This window comes from Eleginops maclovinus, chromosome 5 (assembly GCF_036324505.1).
Source record: "Eleginops maclovinus isolate JMC-PN-2008 ecotype Puerto Natales chromosome 5, JC_Emac_rtc_rv5, whole genome shotgun sequence".
NCBI classification, from domain to species: Eukaryota; Metazoa; Chordata; class Actinopteri; order Perciformes; family Eleginopidae; genus Eleginops; species Eleginops maclovinus.
The window spans coordinates 11,496,663-11,516,005 of record NC_086353.1 but is presented as its reverse complement, the minus strand read 5'-3'; the positions used below and the strand labels follow the sequence as shown (position 1 = coordinate 11,516,005).

The window sequence follows — 19,343 nt, the reverse complement described above, 5'->3', positions numbered from 1 at the left end:
TAGATCTTCAGATTTTATTATCTATTCAGTGTGATCAAACAGGCACTGGGTTACATACATTACATAAATAGATGTGTGTTAAAAGAACTATGTTTTCATTTTTACATATTAAATATCACAGCTGTTGTCAATTACAAAACTGTAAATAAAACAACAAAATGAATGATAATGGTAACGATCCATTTCGTAGCTGTTACTAAAGTAGCTTGTGGTAGGATTGTTTTCACATTTGCTTTTCTCAAGGTCAAGGAAACACTTTGAAGGTATCCTTAAGGTAAGTTATTCACAACATGGAACAGATGTCTTGAAAAATAATAATAACATCTTTATTTAGATTCACTGGCTCAGTAACATGTAAGATCAAACAAACATCATATCCTGTAAAATTGTACATTTAACTATTGAACATGAAATAGGAAGTGGGGAAATAGCCCTTCCTGTCCTGCTGTGTTGCTCCAGCTGACGCTACATTGATAAACTCGATAAAGTATAAACAGACAGAGAGAAAGAGAGAGATTAAGGGAGAGCAAATATATACGTTGTATATGCTGTGCATATGACCAATAAAACCTTGAAAACCTTGAAAAGAAAACATTTCTAATGGATGGGATGGAGCGGGGTTGTGAATGTGGAGATTGAGGTCCATAAAGGGGCTCTGGAGGCCGTCTCTGTAGGTGTGTCCACACTGGCCCATTCCTGCACACAAAACATACACAAACACACAAGCTGTTAAAGATTTCAGCATAACTCATTTGTTGTTGTACCGTTTATACCCCAGTTTGTACTTTTAAATAGGTTTCCCTGTCTCGCATAAACAGCACATAACATTATTTGGTTATTCCATAACCTAGTATCACTTTATGAGCCTCAATAAGGTCTAATTACCTGAGAAGTCCTCTGTAACAAACCTCCACATATACAGTTATACACTTCTTATCCATCTTTATTAACTGATCCGGTTAACAAAGTTCTGAAACTCAAAGTGCAGTCAAATCTGTGTAGGGACAGGGTCTAGCAAAATAGTACATAACTGACATAAAGATACTGAAAAAACAGATTGATCTTCATGAAATGATCACTTTATAAGCAGAAGATAAGACGAGGTCATACCAGATCAGTGCTTAGACTGGGACATATCTGATATTTAATATTCAGCTCCTGCAGTGGCTGCCTAATGACAGCGTGTTAGTGTTTCCATCAGCTGGTAATGACAGTGTTCGGTCCTCATGGATGTTTAGTAACACAGGAAGAAAGATAGAGCCTATTGAAAACCCTTAGTCTAATGAGAATCCTTCATCAAACTAATTAATGTGATACAACTAATGAGAGGCAGACATTAATGAGGAATGTGTGTGGGTTGACAGTATGCTTGATGATTGGCAGTTTGTGTGTGTGTGTGTGTGTGTGTGTGTGTGTGTGTGTGTGTGTGTGTGTGTGTGTGTGTGTGTGTGTGTGTGTGTGTGTGTGTGTGTGTGTGTATATGTGTGTTTCTGTGTGTTTGTTTACAGCAAAGGGATCATGGAAGTTTACAGTTGTTTGTGAAAGTGAATCTACAGGAGAAACAAACTGTAGATGCTGCAGAAAAACCAACAGAAAGAGGCTGACATCAGACTAATTGTTGTTTCCTAGTGAAAACTATTGCTAATTGTGGAGCTATTTATGCTTTAATGGTACATTCTATGTTTTTTTTCAAAAAGTCCCTGAAAAGACCAAAACCATCAATGTATTATTCAAGTGCTGTATATCCAAACACTGTCCTGCTGCTGTACATACTCAGTGTACACAACATGTGTTTTAATCCACTGCTGACAAAAAATAAATGTACTATTTACTTCTATTTGAGTACTGTTTGCCACAAACCTCCTTGTCCAGATGCTTGAGATCTGTAATAAGAACCTTTGGGGTTTAGAATTGGACTAACATAGCCTTACTCTTTAAACTCAGTGCGTTGTTATAGAAAGTACAAAGGTAAAGTAAGCTGTTGCTCAATCATAGGTGATAAATCACACAAAATGTATTGTTACTGTAGATAAAGTTATTATATGTTAATAATTACCTGAGTGAAGCTTGTGCGCCTGAGTGTAAGATCTGTAAGGCAAAAGAAACAATACAAGCACAATGTCAAGCAGCAGTTTGTATCAGTTTGTGTCTTTACTTTCATGAAATCATCTCCAAAACGTGTATAAAATGCAAGAAACCTGAATGGCTAAATATGATCATAAACTCACCTACAACATGATCCTTTGAATGAACTTGAGTCCAGAACTGTGCTGCCTGTCTGAAACAGTTCAACACAGCAACATTTCATACCACAACTCTGCAACATATTAATGCATTTTATATACCGTGTGGATGAAAATCAATTTGATAACCTTAATTTGGATCTGTGTAAAGGCAACCCTATAATGTGAAATTGGTTTGTTCATTGTGTAACTATGATAAATAAAGTGAAACTACTTTTGTTTGCTGAACATTATACATGTTTAAGTATAGCAAATGTTAATTCTGAGAAATTTGACGGTGGATGTTTTATTGATACTATTGTTATGTTGTGTTGCAAACCTGAGGAAAATATTTACAGTTGCAGTTGAGTGGCTGATTTACTGGTCTTCAAGACAAATGAGAATTACATTACCTTTTCTTCTTTTCTTCGGCAGCTGCTTTGACTTTAAAAAAAGAAGAAAGAAAACAAGGCAATGTTAAGTTTCACGAGGAGGATAAGCATGACAATGTGCATGTATCATGTGAGGAAGCAGAAATTCATGTGTGACATACTTTTCCGGCGTGCCACCACAACCACGAGTACCACAGAGCAGAGGAACAAGACCACAGCAGAGAAAGAGCCCAGTACGAGAGGCCAATCCACAGCGGAAAAATCTGGACACAGCACACCGGCATTATTGTGTGTCATGGAGTAGAAGTACTTTTTCTTTCTGCCCCTCATGTCCCACTAGATAGGATTATTTATCAATATAGTATGTTTTAAGGTTGGTCGTCCTACCTGTTGATGATAGAGGAGGAATTCCTAAAAGATTGGAGAAAGAAAACAACACAAATTAAACTCTTTTAAAACCTCACTATTAATTATTGGTCTATTTAAACGACACACAAACAGTACAACCGCACATCTGTACCTCTGGTTACAGCTAAAGGGAGGCTGCGTTCAGAGTTGCTCCATTTCCCCGCCAGGAGGACATTGTACTGACACTGGTAGAAAGCCACTGGAGTTTCCTGGACCGGCACTGGGAAGGTGGCCTGATGGTGTATCAAGGTGGCTTGGTGAGTGTCGATAGGAAATTCATTATCAGCCAGGTAGAGGGAGAACACAGCACCGGGGTACGCAGCAGAGCCTGTGCAGAGCAAATGCCACACAGCCCCCTGCTGCTCGAGGACGAGGGTGGGAATTGGCAGTGCACCTGAAACCAGACAAAATCACAAGAAATATTAGTGAAAGCTCATAATGTATTGGATATTCTGTATACAATCAGCTGTTTCATAGATGTATAGTGAAAGAAGGATGTCAATGTGGTAACAACAATGTGCATTTGCTACTAATGTATCCTCACCTGTAATAGAGATTGGAACCGTGTTGCTGACAGTAGAATTAACCAATTCCCTTCTTATGGTGACCTGGTAAAGGCAGGTGTACTCCCCCTCCTCTCCACCCATCACTGGCCCCACGGTGAAAACTCCTGGCTGGGGGTCAGGGTTTGATACCAGACTGGCTTGAGGCTGGTTGGTTACATATATCACCCCCGTTTGCTTAGTTGCCCTCAGCAGAAGGAAGGTTATGGGTCGTTTGCCAAGGCTAACCTGGGACTGAGACTGGGGCTGAACAGGGACAGAGCAGCTGAAGGATAGCATGTCCCCATGTTTCACCTGACCAGTTGAGGGATTCACAGACAAGACTGGAGAGGGAATGGACCGAGGGGAGGGTTTATCTTGAAAATGACAGAAAGAGAAGCAATAAGCCCTATGTGTTTATTGCCTCATTACCACACATATTTTGGCACCCAATTCATGTGAAACATATGACAATGCCAACATACTTGGTTTGCCGCAGTTGCTAGCCAAACTTCTTTTTGTTACTATCAACACATTGTGTTTGATGTTTGTATGGGTGTGTGGTTTCTATATGAAGTGCAGGATGTGAATACCACTACACACACCCACAGAGCTGAGGACAATAAGAGACCACAGAGAGCACCTGCATGCAGCACTCTGTTCTCTTGGTCGTAGAGCAGCGGATGGGAGTGTTTATTATTTTGCCACATGTAGAATCACTACTGGGTGAACGGATTGAAATTCTGTTGCTACACATCACACCACATCTACTCTCCACATTGTCCTATATAGGATAAGATAAAATAAATGTATTGTCACTTTCAAGTACAATCAAATGTCATTTGGAGCTAGCCTGTTGGTGTTAAGGTACAAACATATCTAGCGTAGTAAATGTATAAAGACAGAATAAAATGATAAAGTGTCCAGAGCTGGAAGCAGACAGTCAGCAGTACTACCAGTTTATGGGATCATTCAGTAAAACAAATAAAAGCGAAACAAATATGACCATTGCAGGTCAAAAGCTAAAAAGCCTTTAATCAGATGTCTGTAAATGGGTTGTTAACTCAGCCATATTTCAGTATTTAAAATCATTGCCTACATCTTTTCAGAATTACATGATGACAAAGCCTTCTGATGAATGGTCTTTTATCAAGACTAGTGCCTTGGACCTTTGTCTTTTCGAACTTCAGTGTTTCCTTTCAAAAAGTGCCTTCATTACATTAGTTTGAAGTTCCACAGCTCTCTGGACCTTTTCTATTTCAAAAGAGAGAAATGTTTGGATTTAGGGTCCAATCAGATTCTTAATTCATCCCAGGCAAGACTATCCAGGTATGCATTCAAAAACAAACATAAACACACCTCTTGTCTTCTCCAGCTGTAAATAGGGACTGAAGGCACTGAAAGGGCTTTCCTGTTCCTTGTAGATACAGCAGAAGAGTTGCACTGAATTATTTTCCTTCACAGTGAAATGAACCTCCTCAGTACCAAACTCCAGGTCCTGAGAGTCCACCTTAATATAAGAAGAGACACACAGGACAAATAAACCAAAGGAGCCAAGTGGTACCACAAGACATAACAGAACACATCCTCAAAAGAAATTACCTCTTCTGATATTCGGAACAACATAAACTTAACCCCTCGGTGACCATCTGGGGCCCGGCAGACCAGAACCACCGAACCCTTTGACCTGGAATAGATGTCAAGAGTAGGTGCCGGAAGACGAGGAGAGGAAGTGGAAGCTGAAAGTCTTCCTAGGTGTAACATAAAGCAAGAATCAGTTGGGTTTCACAAATTCCTTTGAAGGTGGAACAACAGTGAAGCAGGCATGAAAAACACTAGGGCTGTGATTGCTACATGTGGTGACGCTCAATCTGTACCAAACCGGTGATTGCAACTTGTGAAAAATAGAACATAAAACTTGAAAAGAGACATAGCTGTAACTTCAATATTTAGTGAAATGTACAATAGACACAATTGTTTGTGTGAATCATTACACATTTAACGCCAGGTTACAATAGTTTACTTCTTATTTAACCGCCATTAAAACAGAGTATAGACATTTCTAGTGTAAACATATTTAGAAATATATGACATATTCAGTTGTTAGACAAAAAAAATAACAAAAAAAGGTTGAGAAAACTGTGTTGAGAAACACCTTTAGCATGATCCTTACCCCAAAGTTGAAGAAAAGTAAAAAGCAGAGTGTATATCCAAAGTGATTGTCCACCACTAACAGCCTGCATCTTTGACACAAGAAGGAACACTGAACAGAATAAGAAAGCACCTACAGTACAAGCAAGGGCTGCTCCCTCTCTCCTCTCTGTTTTCTTAATACATATCACATCCTCTTGAAGACCGAATCATTGGGGGAAGTCGAAACAGTAAACACACTTCCTTTTTCGGAGTCCACTGGTAGGGTGTAAGGTGAGAATAAATAACAGGCCTGTGTCTACGCACATGTACAAATATTTCTGTGTCATCACATTTATAAAGACGAAGTAAATACAAATTATCTCAAGATGTCATTAGGATGTGAAATGTGTTCTTGATTATCAGTGGTTGTATGTAACTAAGTATTTTTTCCTAGTACTGAACTTAAGCAAAATGTTGAGGTACCATGCTTGAGTCTTTTTTTACACTTTTACAAATCCTCTCCCTAAATAAAGGCCTTTATAGACTGGCCTTTTGTTTTCAGGCCTCGTTAAGTGACGTGAAAACAAGTTTATTAAAGTCAACACAAAAGCCTGTTCTCCGTTGTGCAAAAAGAAACAGAATTAAAAGTGTGGAAAACAATTGAAGCAGCCAAATCTGCAGATGATAGAAGAAAGGAGAAACTGGATAATAGGGAACAAGAATTAGGTCACTGATAGATGGAACATGGTGTTTATAAACTGTATCAACAACTGAAAACTGGAATCTCTGAGAAAGCAGAAGTGGTTTTGTTTGTGTGGGACAGGGATTGAAACTCAAACATAGAGGACAATTACCATTCTGTATCTAATTCATTCAAAATGGTATATATTCCTAAAAATGATAATGGTACAAACATTAGGGTAAAGATTTAAATTACATTAGACATGATTCATGTGAATTACTGAACATTGTATTGGCTACAAGTGTTATTTATTTTTGAGGAAGTAGATGAGTAATGTCATCATTACTGATTTATTGAGAACAACTTTAAAACAACATTTCCCCAATTTTTTTCTCAAGAAGGCTAATACGGAGTAGACAGGAAACAGACTTCAGCTTCAACACTGAAAATACCACCCTTCTTTTTGTGTTATTTTTCAATATCAATATTCCTACTATACAGGACAATGTTTTTTTCTCCCCAGACAGTAGCACAGCATCTCCTCATGAGTCAGTGATTGTACATCTGCTCATTGCATGTGATTGAGAAGCTGTTTCTTCCCACTAGCAGTGTTGTGCCAGTTCACAGCTTTTCTGAACTAGTTCAAGTTCAGTTCATACATGCTCAAAGTGAACAGTTCACGTTCAAAGTTCACAATTTTAATTCTGAACTAGTTCAAAGTTCAGTTCATTTCACTTTTTTCGTGAGATATTCAAATAAATACTTTTTTTCACACTACGAGCTAGAAATCACTATACGTTCTTTGAAACTGTTCATTGTAGACATTTGCTCATAACACTGCTATTGTGGGTTTCTTAACAGGTGCTGAAACTTGTAGCAATACAGACAAGATAGACCAGTTCTATACTTAGTGCAATGAAATCTACTAGCATTCAATTAAATAAAGAATATATAATATGAAATATGAATATATTATTTGATATATATGATATTATATATACCTATGTGTGTGTATGAAATGAGCAAAACTCTTGAATTGCATTCACACTGGATGTTTTAATTCAATGTGCCGTTTCAAATTCGAGAAGGACGTTGTCGATGTCCTAACTTGTTTTTGCTGCGCAGGTGGACACATCTTACACAGGAAGGAAAGATTTTTGCCGTCGGGGTCTTGGTTTGCAAGAGTGTAAAATTGTTTTAAATGTTCGTGAGGAGAATCGGAGTCCGTCTCCGTGCCATCACTTCCACTAGCCATCTTGTTTTGGTTTTTTTTAAATCGCAGCGCTTTCTCTCACTCTCGTCATTGGTCTCTGTATCTCTCTATCTCTCTCTCTCTCTCTCTCTCTCTCTCTCTCGAGCCTCCAGCCCTCCGCGCTCTCGGCGTTGCTATGCCTAAGCCGCTCTGCTGCAATTCATCATGGGTAACGTTGTGCGGAAGCCAGTACGTTTCAACTATTCAACTCAACTATTCTCAGCCGGACACTACGTTGCCCGCAATGCATTGCGCATACAGTGCCAAAACTATCTCTGCGTTGATACATGATTTAAGCGGCACCTACAGGAGGGAGGAACTTTCTCTCTCGTTGCGTTTCAAAAGAGAAAACAGATGTCACTCAGTTTTCAATGGAAAACAAATGCCAACGTTCATTTATAGTGATGTCTGCCGTTCATGACACATAATGTGAACTAATTCACGTTCAAGTTCTTTATTGAAAAATGTGTTGCGTTCAGTTCAACGTTCACGAAAAAATGAGCGTGTTCAATGAACGCGTTCTTTTGAACTCGTTCATGCACAACACTGCCCACTAGCTTATTAATAGCATTGACTTTCCATCATGGATTTGGTAGTTGTCTCTGTTAAGAAGTGAAAATTGAAATATATTGAGACTGACTTTTCTATGGGGCCACCTCGAGGTACTTGTGGTGGTACAAGTATTGACTGCATTCTACTAGGGACGTGCATTGATGCGGACTTCTGAACTTTTATTGTAATGTACAACACGATTATATATCCTACCCTATCCTGCTATTCTATGCTTCCGGTTTGGGACTTGTGTCCATCAGCATCACTACTCCTTCCGCGCGCAGCAGCAGCATCTAATAACTGTGTGTTACGCGCACGGCAGCCCGACTACTTTCCTAACAACATGGTGTTTTGTAGGGAGGGGAAACATCCACAAATAAGATTAAAAAAGCGCTAAAGGAATGGATAACGCCAGTTCTCCTCAGTCGGAGCGTTTGCTGACTTTTGTGAGGAAACTCAAAGAGGTGTTCGACGTTTGTGATGAGGACTCAGACGGGTTTATCCGCCCTGAACACTTTGTGCAGCTGGGTTGCCAGTTTGGGCAAGCAGAACAGGTGAGCACATGGTCTCAGTAATTGTTTATGTTTGCTTCATCTTTTTTTCTTGTAGGCTACCCCTGTGCCATAAGAAGCCTACAGTGAGGTGCTTTAAGCAACCGAATAATGCTAGCATTTTCCACACGCCCTCATTATTTTCTGAAACTTGTTAGGCTAATACTGTATCTTCCTTTCTAAAAAGATACCACTACGGAACTCCACATTGCTATGCGATGAAGAAGCTAACATGGAGTTTTGGACACATGAGAGGCACATTGGGAAGAGCTCAGCTACACCTGCGTGCACACACTAATGCAGAGAAGTTCCCACTTTACAGATTTCCAGGTTGGAAACATGTTTTTGTTACCATGCAATGCGGTAGAAAGAGTGCGAAAATGTATGATAGTCCAGCAAAACGGTATGATGCAGTTAAACCTCTCTCATCTGAGAGTTGTGTGTGGAGTCAGACTTTTGTTAAGTTTTACTGAAGCAGGACATTTAGAATGTTAACTGGGCCTACTGCCTTGAGGAAAAATGCACGTTTTAATCATTTGCAGAATATTAGAGACATTACATACCTGAAGTGATGTAAATAATCAGGTAAAAGCAATTCACCAATCAATCTCGTACGATTAAACTAGATTTAACTGGTTAATGTCCTGCTTAGTAAAATTATTGTTAATAGTTATATAATAATAATACCAAGGGTTTGTATTTTGTGTAAAATCCAACAAAAAAGCTATTTATTCATATCACAATCACATGTTTTATACCTCAAAATATAAAATCCAGTAGGCCCTACCAGTCAAGCTATTAAGAATACATCCCCAACCATGTGTCAAACTAGACTGTTCATGGTTAATGTACCATGACTCTCACCCAATCTTTGCTGAGACACCTTAACACAATCTGCTTTTCGAAGAAAAATGATATTTCTTCGCCACCTAAATATTGCTTCCTTCTTGAGAATAACCAGGAGTGCAGTTCCTGAAAAAGAGAAGAGCTCTTTCTTAGTAACCACTGCGAGAGATTCTTTAGAAATTGCTTTATTATATTCCCGCAAAATTATTTCTGCAGTGTGTATGTTCCTGATAATACTGAATCATTGTAAAGGTTAGATAACAAAACAATCCAACCATTCTGGATCTGGGCTCTGTCTCAACTAACTTGAATATATATTCTTTTTGAGGGTTAGTTCATTATGAGAATACTGTGTAATCTTCCTTCCCTTAGTTTGTGATGCAGATATATTGGTAATATTGGAGATGTTATTCATCCGTGCATGTGTCACAGTGGACATCCCTTGTGTCTCAGTGCATGGCAGGGTAATAGAACAGGGTTTGATTGGCTCCCCAGTGTTGCGTAGCTCATCAACAGGAACACTGTGGAGCCACTGATTGGCTCCTCGGGGACGCTTTCATCTGACCTGGGAAATAATTTTGTAACATGAAGTCAACGTGATTCAAAACTCAAGGACCTACAAGTCAGTAGAGTACAGTATAACAGAACATACTGTTCTATGATGATGTTAGGATTGCATCTATTGATTACTTTTTATTCATGAGTCTACCAATTTTCTAGATTAATTGATCCATCTTTGCCTCTCCAAAATGTCTTCTGTCATTCCTAAAGATATCCAGTTTAATCTGATAAAAGAAAAGGGAAACCTTCTGATTTGAGAAGCTTAAAAACCCTATTTCCTTTCCCGAGACATTATTTTAATGATTCATTTCACTTATTCTAAGGTTTGTACTTCTTCATTGAAGGCACATGCAGTAAAGCAGCCTCCTGCATGTGTCGCCCTTTCATGTCATTGTCCTATATCAGCAAATCCCACAGTAGGTGACTCTCCCAGTCGTGCAGTCACATGCTAGCTTGCACACCGACAGTTTCCTCCTCTGCCCTCGTTTCTCTCCCCTTCTCGTTGTCTTTAAGAACTGAGGACAGGTTAGACACCAATATAGGCCAACAACTGTCGTGAACAGGACTGAGGAATTTCTAATCTAATATTAAGATAGATTACCTTCTCATACATCCTCGAGTGTCGAAAGCTATCATTTCTTATAACTAGAGGTATTGGTGTTTACTTGTCTTTTCTCTAATGCCAGTTTATTTCTACTTTTATTTCTATTTCTTCTTTGAGATGTCTAACTTTAGCATTGTTTATTTCTTCTTTTTATTTCTAATTATTTTCTATGCCTTGTATTGTATTATGCTTTCCCGGCTTGGGATCAATAAAGTCATTCTTATCTTATTTAATTTAATTGATGCAAGTCATAATTTAAAACACCCCAAACTGCTTGTCAGCTGCACATGTGACCCAGTTGCCAGGCAATGGTTTTGAGGGTGTTAGATGACATGAACAACTGAATACATTTAAACCTGTTTATAAATAAAACATTTGCATTTATGTGACACATTTTTTGAGGTGTAGTTTCACACTTCTCTCATGACGGATGTTGTCCTACCTCTACCTCTCATAGTTTAGGCATTAAGTCCAACCTATGGTGTTTCTAACCTTGAGAAAACTTCACAGCAGTTTCCGTCACCAACATTTGCTAAAATTAGTGCTGTTAAATTTAAAGTGTCTGTGGCGAGCTCGCAAAGAGAATAATACATTACTGCGCCGCGGTGCAGAGCGCTGAGGGGAGGCAGCGCTCTCCAGTGAAGGAGACGTGGGAGGATCATGAGTCAAGGTGTGCATGTATTTTGCCATGCTTTGGCCAACTTTTATAATACCAATGTGTGATATTACATATGAGGGGTGTTGGATGGCTTTAGTTATCCATCCAAATGCCTTGAGTCTCGGTTCAGGTGAAAAGTTATTTACATATGATGGATTTTGTCCATCTGTTGGTTTGTCAGCAGGTCTGTTTTTCTATTGGTCTGCATAAAGTACACAGCTACTGCCCACATGACAATGTAAAGGATTATATATTTACGTTGTTCCCAGAAAAATATTAACTTGGGTTATCTTGTAATTCCATGGAGTGACATAATTATATGTGTGACTAAACTGACTTGCATGAGGAGTTACACAATGCCCCACATGATGTCACCGACACTTGGTACATTCCACTTTGCCACTTACTGTATTTTAAGGTTTCTGCTTTAGGTGCAGCATCTTTTCTTACAGCCTGTCAGGATGTCCCTCCAGCAGCAGCAACAGCACTGAAAGATCAATGTTAGAATGACTGAAGTAAGTTAACTTTGGACAAAATGAAGTATCGGTGTAGAAAAGTGAGCTAAATGTGTGCTCTACAAATGAAACCTAAAATGTACTACCAATACTAAATTAGGGCTGCAACTAACGATTATTTTGATAATCTATTAATGTGTCGATTATTTCTACGATTAATCGGATAAAAAACGTGCCAAAAAAAGTTTTCCATTATTTTACTCAGAAAGCTATATTTCCAAATTGACAAAATCAACACACCAGACAACCCAAATGTAGGCGATGTTCAGATTTACTAAAAACTATTCAATGTGTCCTAGTTCACTCCTTACCTTCAAGAAATTCATAAAAACTCACCTCTTCACACTGACTTTCAATGTGTGATTATTGTTACATTGCTCAATTTTAATGTGACTTTTACTTTATTTATTTGTTGTCTTTCTTTTTATGTACCTTTTGTAAAGCGACTTTGAGCATCTGTTAAAGCGCTTATAAAATGCATTTATTATTATTATTTAAAACAGCACACAGTGTCTCAACCCAACCCACTTTCTGCAAATTTGCAAACACTTTGAAATAGCTGAATCAATACATTGGCATAGTTTAAATAAGTTAAAAATAACTCCAGTAGTCGTTAGTTTGTTTAGTATTTGGCCGTGTAATAAGCCAGATAATTTGCAGCGAGCCGGTCATTGTTGAAAAAAAAAACACCGACATATGTGTGGCATCAGGTTTGAACATATTAAAGTGTATGGATAAGGCCAAAAAAACTAAACAATCAGAAATCTAAGTGTCAAAATCATCAACAAAACATGAATACTTCACATTAAGTTTGACAATGGTGACGATTTCAAATGGTAAGGCAGTAGACTCTTGTTTCTTCATGTATTGTTGGGGCTATAAACATGGTTTAAAATGTTAACATCCCATGCAACCTGTAAAAAGAGAGGATTGGTACAGGCAGCAGCAGATCATTTTACAGCTTCCAACGATAACTGATGGACTTAATATGATAATAAGGCAGCGCTGCTCATCTCTGTGGAGAGCCTTGGTGCAATGCTGGGAAATGATTCATGTTCTAATAAGTGGTTTGTGTTTATCAGCCCCCTGTCTCTCAGAAATCAGGAAGTGGGAGGCACAGACCCACACACTCAAACAGACACACACAAGCAAATACATGTGTATGTGGTTGATGAGTGTGTTATTGGAGTTTGGATCATACTTTTTAATAATCTTCTGACACAATACATTACCATCAGTGAGTTTAGAAGTTCTGTTAGAAAATGTTTTCCACAGCCCACATTTTGAGCTGATGTAACACTAAAGCATATTTGTTTGATATGTTTCCTGTGCTTGAATTTATCTTTTGTGCTCTGATAGCTCTTATGTTGTCTCTGTCCCCTCCAAAGGTGGAAAAGTTGGCCAAATGTCTCGACCCCGACTCTCAAGGGAGGATCAACTTCAAGGACTTCTGCCGCGGTGTCCTTTCCATGAAAGGTTAGAAAAAGCTCCTGAGGGAATACACTTTTGTGTTGGTTTAGAGAACACACTGACCGTCTAACTCACAGTGTTCTACTTCCTTCTACAGCAGCCTTGGGAAGAATTGATCATAGGCTACGTATTTATTTCTATGACTCAAAGTCCTAAAATAATCAAAGTGCTCGTTGGATATTCCATCAAGCAAACAGTCTCAGCGTCGGCTTTATCGTTCTTTGAAAGATTTCCCGTTAGCCATTAATGCCTTTTGGCCCATGGGAATGGTATGTGATATGGACCAATCCTCCATTTTATAAAGGATGTAACGGCAACAAAATGTTTAATCAATTTAAAAGAAAGTAGAAAGAAGTCCTAGGAAAAAATATTTTGCCTCTAGCGATTTTAATATTGCTCCAGCCAATGTTGCAAACTCGATTAAGTTTCTATTAATTGTAAAGTGCTATTATAAAGTTGTAGTTTTTTTCTTTAGTAAAAGGATAAACCTTTACCATGATTGAAGTGGCCATAGAATGCATCTATTTGGTATTTTAAATTGTTCTCTGATGTCTACAAAGAAGGTATATAACTTTGGTTGATCCAAAAAATATCCAGATGCGGTTTTACAGACCCGACCCTATGATTTGGTCCTAGAATGAAACAAGCTGAATTGCCTTATTTGGGGGCTCATTTAGATAATTATGAGGAGCTCTGCTCTGATTGGCTGGTTTACAAGGCGCAATCCATGGCTGCTTCAGAGCCCACAGAAGTGAGTGAAGTTTGCAAAACGGTGTGAGATGAACCATGGAGGCTATTGGCATCCAACCTTACATGTTTGAGCCTTTATCGGAGAGAAAACTGATGAATTTGAAGAACAGCCAGTTGGTCGGAGATTGGAGAGCAACTTTACGGAGGTGGTTAGTGTTAGCGTTAGTGTTTCCAGCAGCTGATGTATGCAAATGTTGGGGCTGGACTACCGTGTGTGATGTAACACACAGGGATTGTTGTAATTTGCCCGTTTTACTGCTGTGATATGCATATTCATGATGTGCACGTGAAGGAGGAAACAATAGTGTTTGTGGTTCACGGTATGTCAGTTCAATGTACCAAACTCTCCTTATTCAACCATGCCAAAAATAAATACAGTTTTCCATTCTATGGCACCTTTAAGTGGAATAAAGAAGCAATTTTGCCAACTCATCATATTTCGTCTGTTGTACACGGACTGGGAGTCTGTGTGAAAGCAGGTCAGCTTACAGTGGACTCAACCCAGGCACAGGAAGAGGCACAGATGCCTTACTGCCACTGAGGTAGAGGGGAACAAGTGGTTTGCCAGTTCTGCTTTGTTCAGCTGTATGTCGCTGACCTGGAATATTATACTTGGTTAGAGGTGTAGTCAACGGTTCTGGAGAAGCTTGTTGATATTTGAACAAAAGTTGCTCATTAACTGCTTTGTGCGTGAATAAACAACCATTCATAACATGATGATGAAGAGGTCAATGTTGTGTTCTCTGGTTCCCTCTCTAAAATCACACAGCAAATGTTAGTTTTGGCCAATTTCAATCAGCTTATTTTACATTTTGCTGGATAAAGTATTGCATATTTTACCTCCCAACAATGCAACCCCCCCCCCCTTGGTGTCACCTGTTTTCATGTTTTTCTCCCTGGAGATATAAATAATAGATCTGGTTTATAAATTACACCGCCACTCTCTCGTGCAAGTTTTATCACAGGAAGTGTAAGTGTTTCTGACCTGATATTGACCCCCTTTGTTTCTGAAGTGGTTTGGTAGCATCAGAGAAGCTATTTCCATATTTCTCTGACATTTTCCACACAATCAATGGTTTCCAAGGTGAACAACATGGAAACCTAAAATATCAAGTCCACACAAACCCTTGCCAGTGCATTATGTCCAACACAACACATAGATGTGTATGTTTGAACAAATGCATTGTTTAGCAGCGTGCTCTGAGCAGACTCGACAGGAAATGATTGCAGTGCAGAATCTCACACAGACTGGGAGGATTCATGCAGGCTTTATCTTCTTTGCAGGTTATGTTTGGCTCCTTAAAAAGAAAAGTAGGGCACGGTTCATCACAGGGCCGTACAAGACAGCTAAGAGACGCTACTGGGTAAGTTGTTAAAGTGCTTCTGTGTGTGTGTTCGCATGTATCCTCTGATAGTGTGGAATTAAGCTCAAACGTATCACCCCAAAGACTGTCTATTTACATTACATGTGATTCAGCTGCCACTTTCATCCAAAGCAGCTAACATACACTTCAAGACTATAGACACCCCTACAGGAGCAAGCATGATGCCCAACGACACATTGACATGTTGAGTGCAGGAGATGGGGATCAAACCAGCGACCCTCCAATTGATAGATGCACATTTCCCCCCCTGCCAATCTTAGACACAAACATTCTCCCACAACCCTTCATTAAGGTCTTGGTTTTATATGTTTTTCTCCAAAGCTTGGTTTACATCGAAGTAAATATTAGCGCTGCAACACGTGAAGTGAGCAGCAGCTAAATTGTGGTTCAGCCAGACACACACTTTGCATCTCCCTCTGCATTAGTTTTACAGTCCCGGCATACTGTGGAAGGGTTATTTACAGTTTACCAAAGGTATGTCAAATAAATAATGGTTTGACATCAGTCCAAACGTAAACCATTTATAGTCAGTTACTCATTTAATTGTGGTTGACTAGGCCTATACCTGTGTGGTTAAACATAGCTTTCAGTAATAAATGCGTGTAAGAAAATGTGTGTAATTTCCATCCTTAAATTCCCTTTAAGATAACACCAGTTTTGTGTGTCTTGTGTGAAGTTTGATCCATACTACAAAAATGTAATAGCCATGTTAGGGGTCAGAAGGACCACAGCAACAGTGCTGCTTTAAATTCTGAACGAGTGCAGCTTGTACTTCACTATTCTGGCCACTGGGTGGTAGTGTTCAGCTGCAGATGTGTAGAAGACAGATATAGCAGGATAACTTGCACACTAGCTTTCTTATATATTAACGGTACAGAAACCTCCTGATAAATGCTTGGATGTGATACACAACTATAACCTTTTGGATTTGTTCAACAATTTGTATAATTCAAGCTTTTAAGAACCTCTTGTTAAATTATAAAATAGTTCAACATGAAGGTACAGTATATTATCTACTGGGAACATTTGACAAGAATGAAAGAGATTTAGCAAATTAAGCTTTCAGGTTATTCAGATGGGGAGTTTTTTTTTTATAGATGTAGAAATGTAGGTTGTACTGCCACAGAGGATTACATGTATTTTCTGACTACATCTGACATCCGGGTATGCTGAGATAATTAGTTTGCTACAACAGAGTCCCTAGGTGTCAAATGTGACGCATATTTCATACATTCCTGGAGTTATATCTTGGGAAATGTGGTAGGCTACTTTGTACAATACCACTCCCTCAAGCAATGAGAACATGGGTATCAAAGTGACACAGTGAAATAAAGGTCAGCTGTTCTTCATGCTGCAGTTTAGAAACAACTGTTTCAATGTTCTGTGCGATAATTTGCATTTACATTCCAGCATTAGATGTTTACTTTACCTTGACTTCACTGGTTTCAAGAGGAGTTTTCAACCTGCCAATGGTACAGTGTAACCTTTCATTATACCAATGGAGAAGTGCTCTTAAAATATTCACAGAGGGTGAAATGCAATACGGCTGCAACCTACTCAAAACACTTCTCTTTTTTAGAAAATGCTGTCTCATTTGCACACTTCCCTTTGAAACCCTATAAAAGATTATCTGAAAGCAGTCGAACCATTTTATATTCCAGGAAGAGGTGTCTGCTTTTCCCACGTTTCTCCACACAGTGAAAGGTATGTGTTACACCTTAGGGTTTATTCGTCTATTGGAAATGTCTGGGAAGCAGTACTTTTGCTACAGGATGGAAATTTTGAAGAAACAGACTGTAGATAAATAATGATACTTTATATCTTGGAACTATGGTGGAGATGATGCTGTTGCTTGTGATTACAATGATGCAAACGGTGATGCTGTGAACTTAATGTCTTTTCAGAAGGATAATCAAAACGTTAGATGTTAGGTCATTTCTGACACTTCCGCTACACCTTGCGGTGTTAGAAAGGATGATATTACAGATATTGATATGAAAGCAAATAGGCTAATGTGTATATATAATCAATGTTTTGTAACATTGAGTTTTTCGCTTAGCAGTATGGACGTTTTATTTATCTTCTCCGGAAAAAATTAAGAGACCAGTTTTTCTTAAATCTTTATCTCTACATGTATGGCAGACATTACAGTGTGTGTTGAATTCCAACACAGAGAAAAATAGTCAGTAGTTTATAGAATACAATAGAAAAACTATTTTTTCCGCGGCTGTAGGGAATACTTAAAGTTCTCTGTTGTTGCTCTACTGTCCTTTACATAAACAACCTCCTCTTCATACCTTGTGTTTATGTTTGATTGGATGTTTAAGCTCTAAACTGTTGAATGAGAACGCAGACTGCATTTAATCTGCAGTCGATGCTACAAGTGGTGTAATCTGCAGGTACTCCCTCTTTTCCTCTCGGTCTTTGCAGAGTTTATCTAATTTAGGTCTATAAAGGAACTTCTTCTGACGCCTAGAGATAAAGTGACAGTAATAACTGCTGTTTGACCTTCTCACTAATTCAGGTAACCCCTGTATTAACATCTCTTCAGACTACTGAAAGCCTTTTGTAAATTTCTCCTTAACTCTTTTTCTTTATACTGAAGGCTTCTCTCTCTGCTGGATGAAGATGTGTTGCTCATTTTGAATAATAAGATTTATGATCCATAGAGGCTGAGATATTTGAGTGGCCCGCGGCGGGGGCCAGTTGTGGGAAAAGATTTTCAGGAGTAAATTTGTGTTGCCATAGCAAGCAGAAGTGGGTGTTCCAGTGCTCCCCAGGGTAGCAGAGGTGTGTGTGTGTGTGTTTGTGTTGTGTGTGTGTGTGTGTGTGTGTGCGCCTTTGCTTGTTTGGGTATATGTGTGTGGAGAGACAAAGTGAAAGAAGAGAGGGAGGAAAGGTGAGAGGTGTCTCATTATCGCAAGAGCCGTTGTTGGAGAGGATTTATTAGCTTGCTTATGTGCTTGGGAACACACACACGCGCACACACGTGCACACACACACACACACACACACACACACACACACACACACACACACACACACACACACACACACACACACACACCAGTAACTACAGGGGGAAGACTACATTGCCAATGCAGGTGCTGAAATATATTCTGGCACACAGAAATATATTCTGGCACACAGAAAATAGACAAATTGAACTGGGCACTAAACACCTGGGGTAAAACATTAATTGTGTGTGTGTGTGTGTGTGTGTGTGTGATATAGCAGAAGAAAGTGTTATTTTGATCAATGCACAACAAAGGACATGAGGTAGTCCAACATCCAGCGAAAGTCGATCAGAACTGCAATGAACCTCATCGTACTGATCCAGAAAATATGTTAAAACTGTGGAATGGCCCGGATCTGCCTTGCTGCTGCAGAGAATGAATCATTAATTTACTTTTTGTCCTCACGTAGAGAGATGTTAATAACCTCCTTAGGGTTTCTATTTGGTCGGAGGAATTATCTGTGCTGTCTGCCTCTAATCTGCATTCCTGGCAAAGCGTGTCTGCTCTTTCTCCGTGTGTTTTCTTCATCTCCTGCTAGTGTCATTTTATCTCTGTGCTCACGGTGAACGCACATCCTCCCTATGTTATCATCCACACCATTTTTGTGTGACGGATGCAAAAGTGGAATTTGCAAGTCAGACAAAAGCACAACAATTTAATCTGTTCACCTTGTCTCTTTTTGTTTTATACTCTGGTATAGTTTGACCTCCCATCCTCTGTTTCAATAAGCTGTTGTTTATGGCATTTCTCTTTTATTATCCATCACTTTGCTGCACCAATTCCCTCTTTCCTCCCCCCCCCAT

General features: G+C 39.1%; 2 protein-coding genes across 6 annotated transcripts in view; one reads left to right on the top strand and one right to left on the bottom strand.

Moving 5' to 3' along the window:
- LOC134865297 (uncharacterized) lies at positions 1 to 5,966 on the bottom strand. 3 transcript variants are annotated; one of them, XM_063884798.1, is made up of 11 exons: positions 5,738 to 5,966; positions 5,167 to 5,315; positions 4,924 to 5,074; positions 3,567 to 3,941; positions 3,135 to 3,416; positions 3,002 to 3,025; positions 2,776 to 2,877; positions 2,636 to 2,666; positions 2,229 to 2,278; positions 2,057 to 2,088; positions 1 to 696 (listed from the first exon to the last, which is right to left on the bottom strand). In XM_063884798.1, exons 1-11 carry the CDS (start codon positions 5,805 to 5,807, stop codon positions 598 to 600), a joined length of 1,365 nt encoding a protein of 454 aa, XP_063740868.1. In that variant the 5' UTR covers positions 5,808 to 5,966; the 3' UTR covers positions 1 to 597. The 3 variants fall into 3 exon arrangements, with proteins under 3 accessions (XP_063740868.1, XP_063740869.1, XP_063740870.1); XM_063884799.1 differs by having other exon boundaries at positions 2,229 to 2,274; XM_063884800.1 differs by having other exon boundaries at positions 5,167 to 5,311; positions 5,738 to 5,874.
- Positions 5,967 to 8,510: 2,544 nt separating this feature from the next.
- Positions 8,511 to 19,343, top strand: part of rab11fip4b (RAB11 family interacting protein 4 (class II) b) — a 48,628-nt gene continuing 37,795 nt past the window's right edge. Inside the window, exons 1-3 of one of the 3 annotated variants that reach the window (XM_063883882.1) lie at positions 8,511 to 8,737; positions 13,307 to 13,394; positions 15,423 to 15,502. In XM_063883882.1, coding sequence (XP_063739952.1) covers positions 8,585 to 8,737; positions 13,307 to 13,394; positions 15,423 to 15,502 — 321 coding nt within the window. In that variant the 5' untranslated portion in view covers positions 8,511 to 8,584. Of the gene's footprint in view, positions 8,738 to 13,306; positions 13,395 to 15,422; positions 15,503 to 17,108; positions 17,228 to 19,343 lie in introns of those variants that run through there. The other 2 variants (XM_063883883.1, XM_063883885.1) reach the window with 2 other exon arrangements.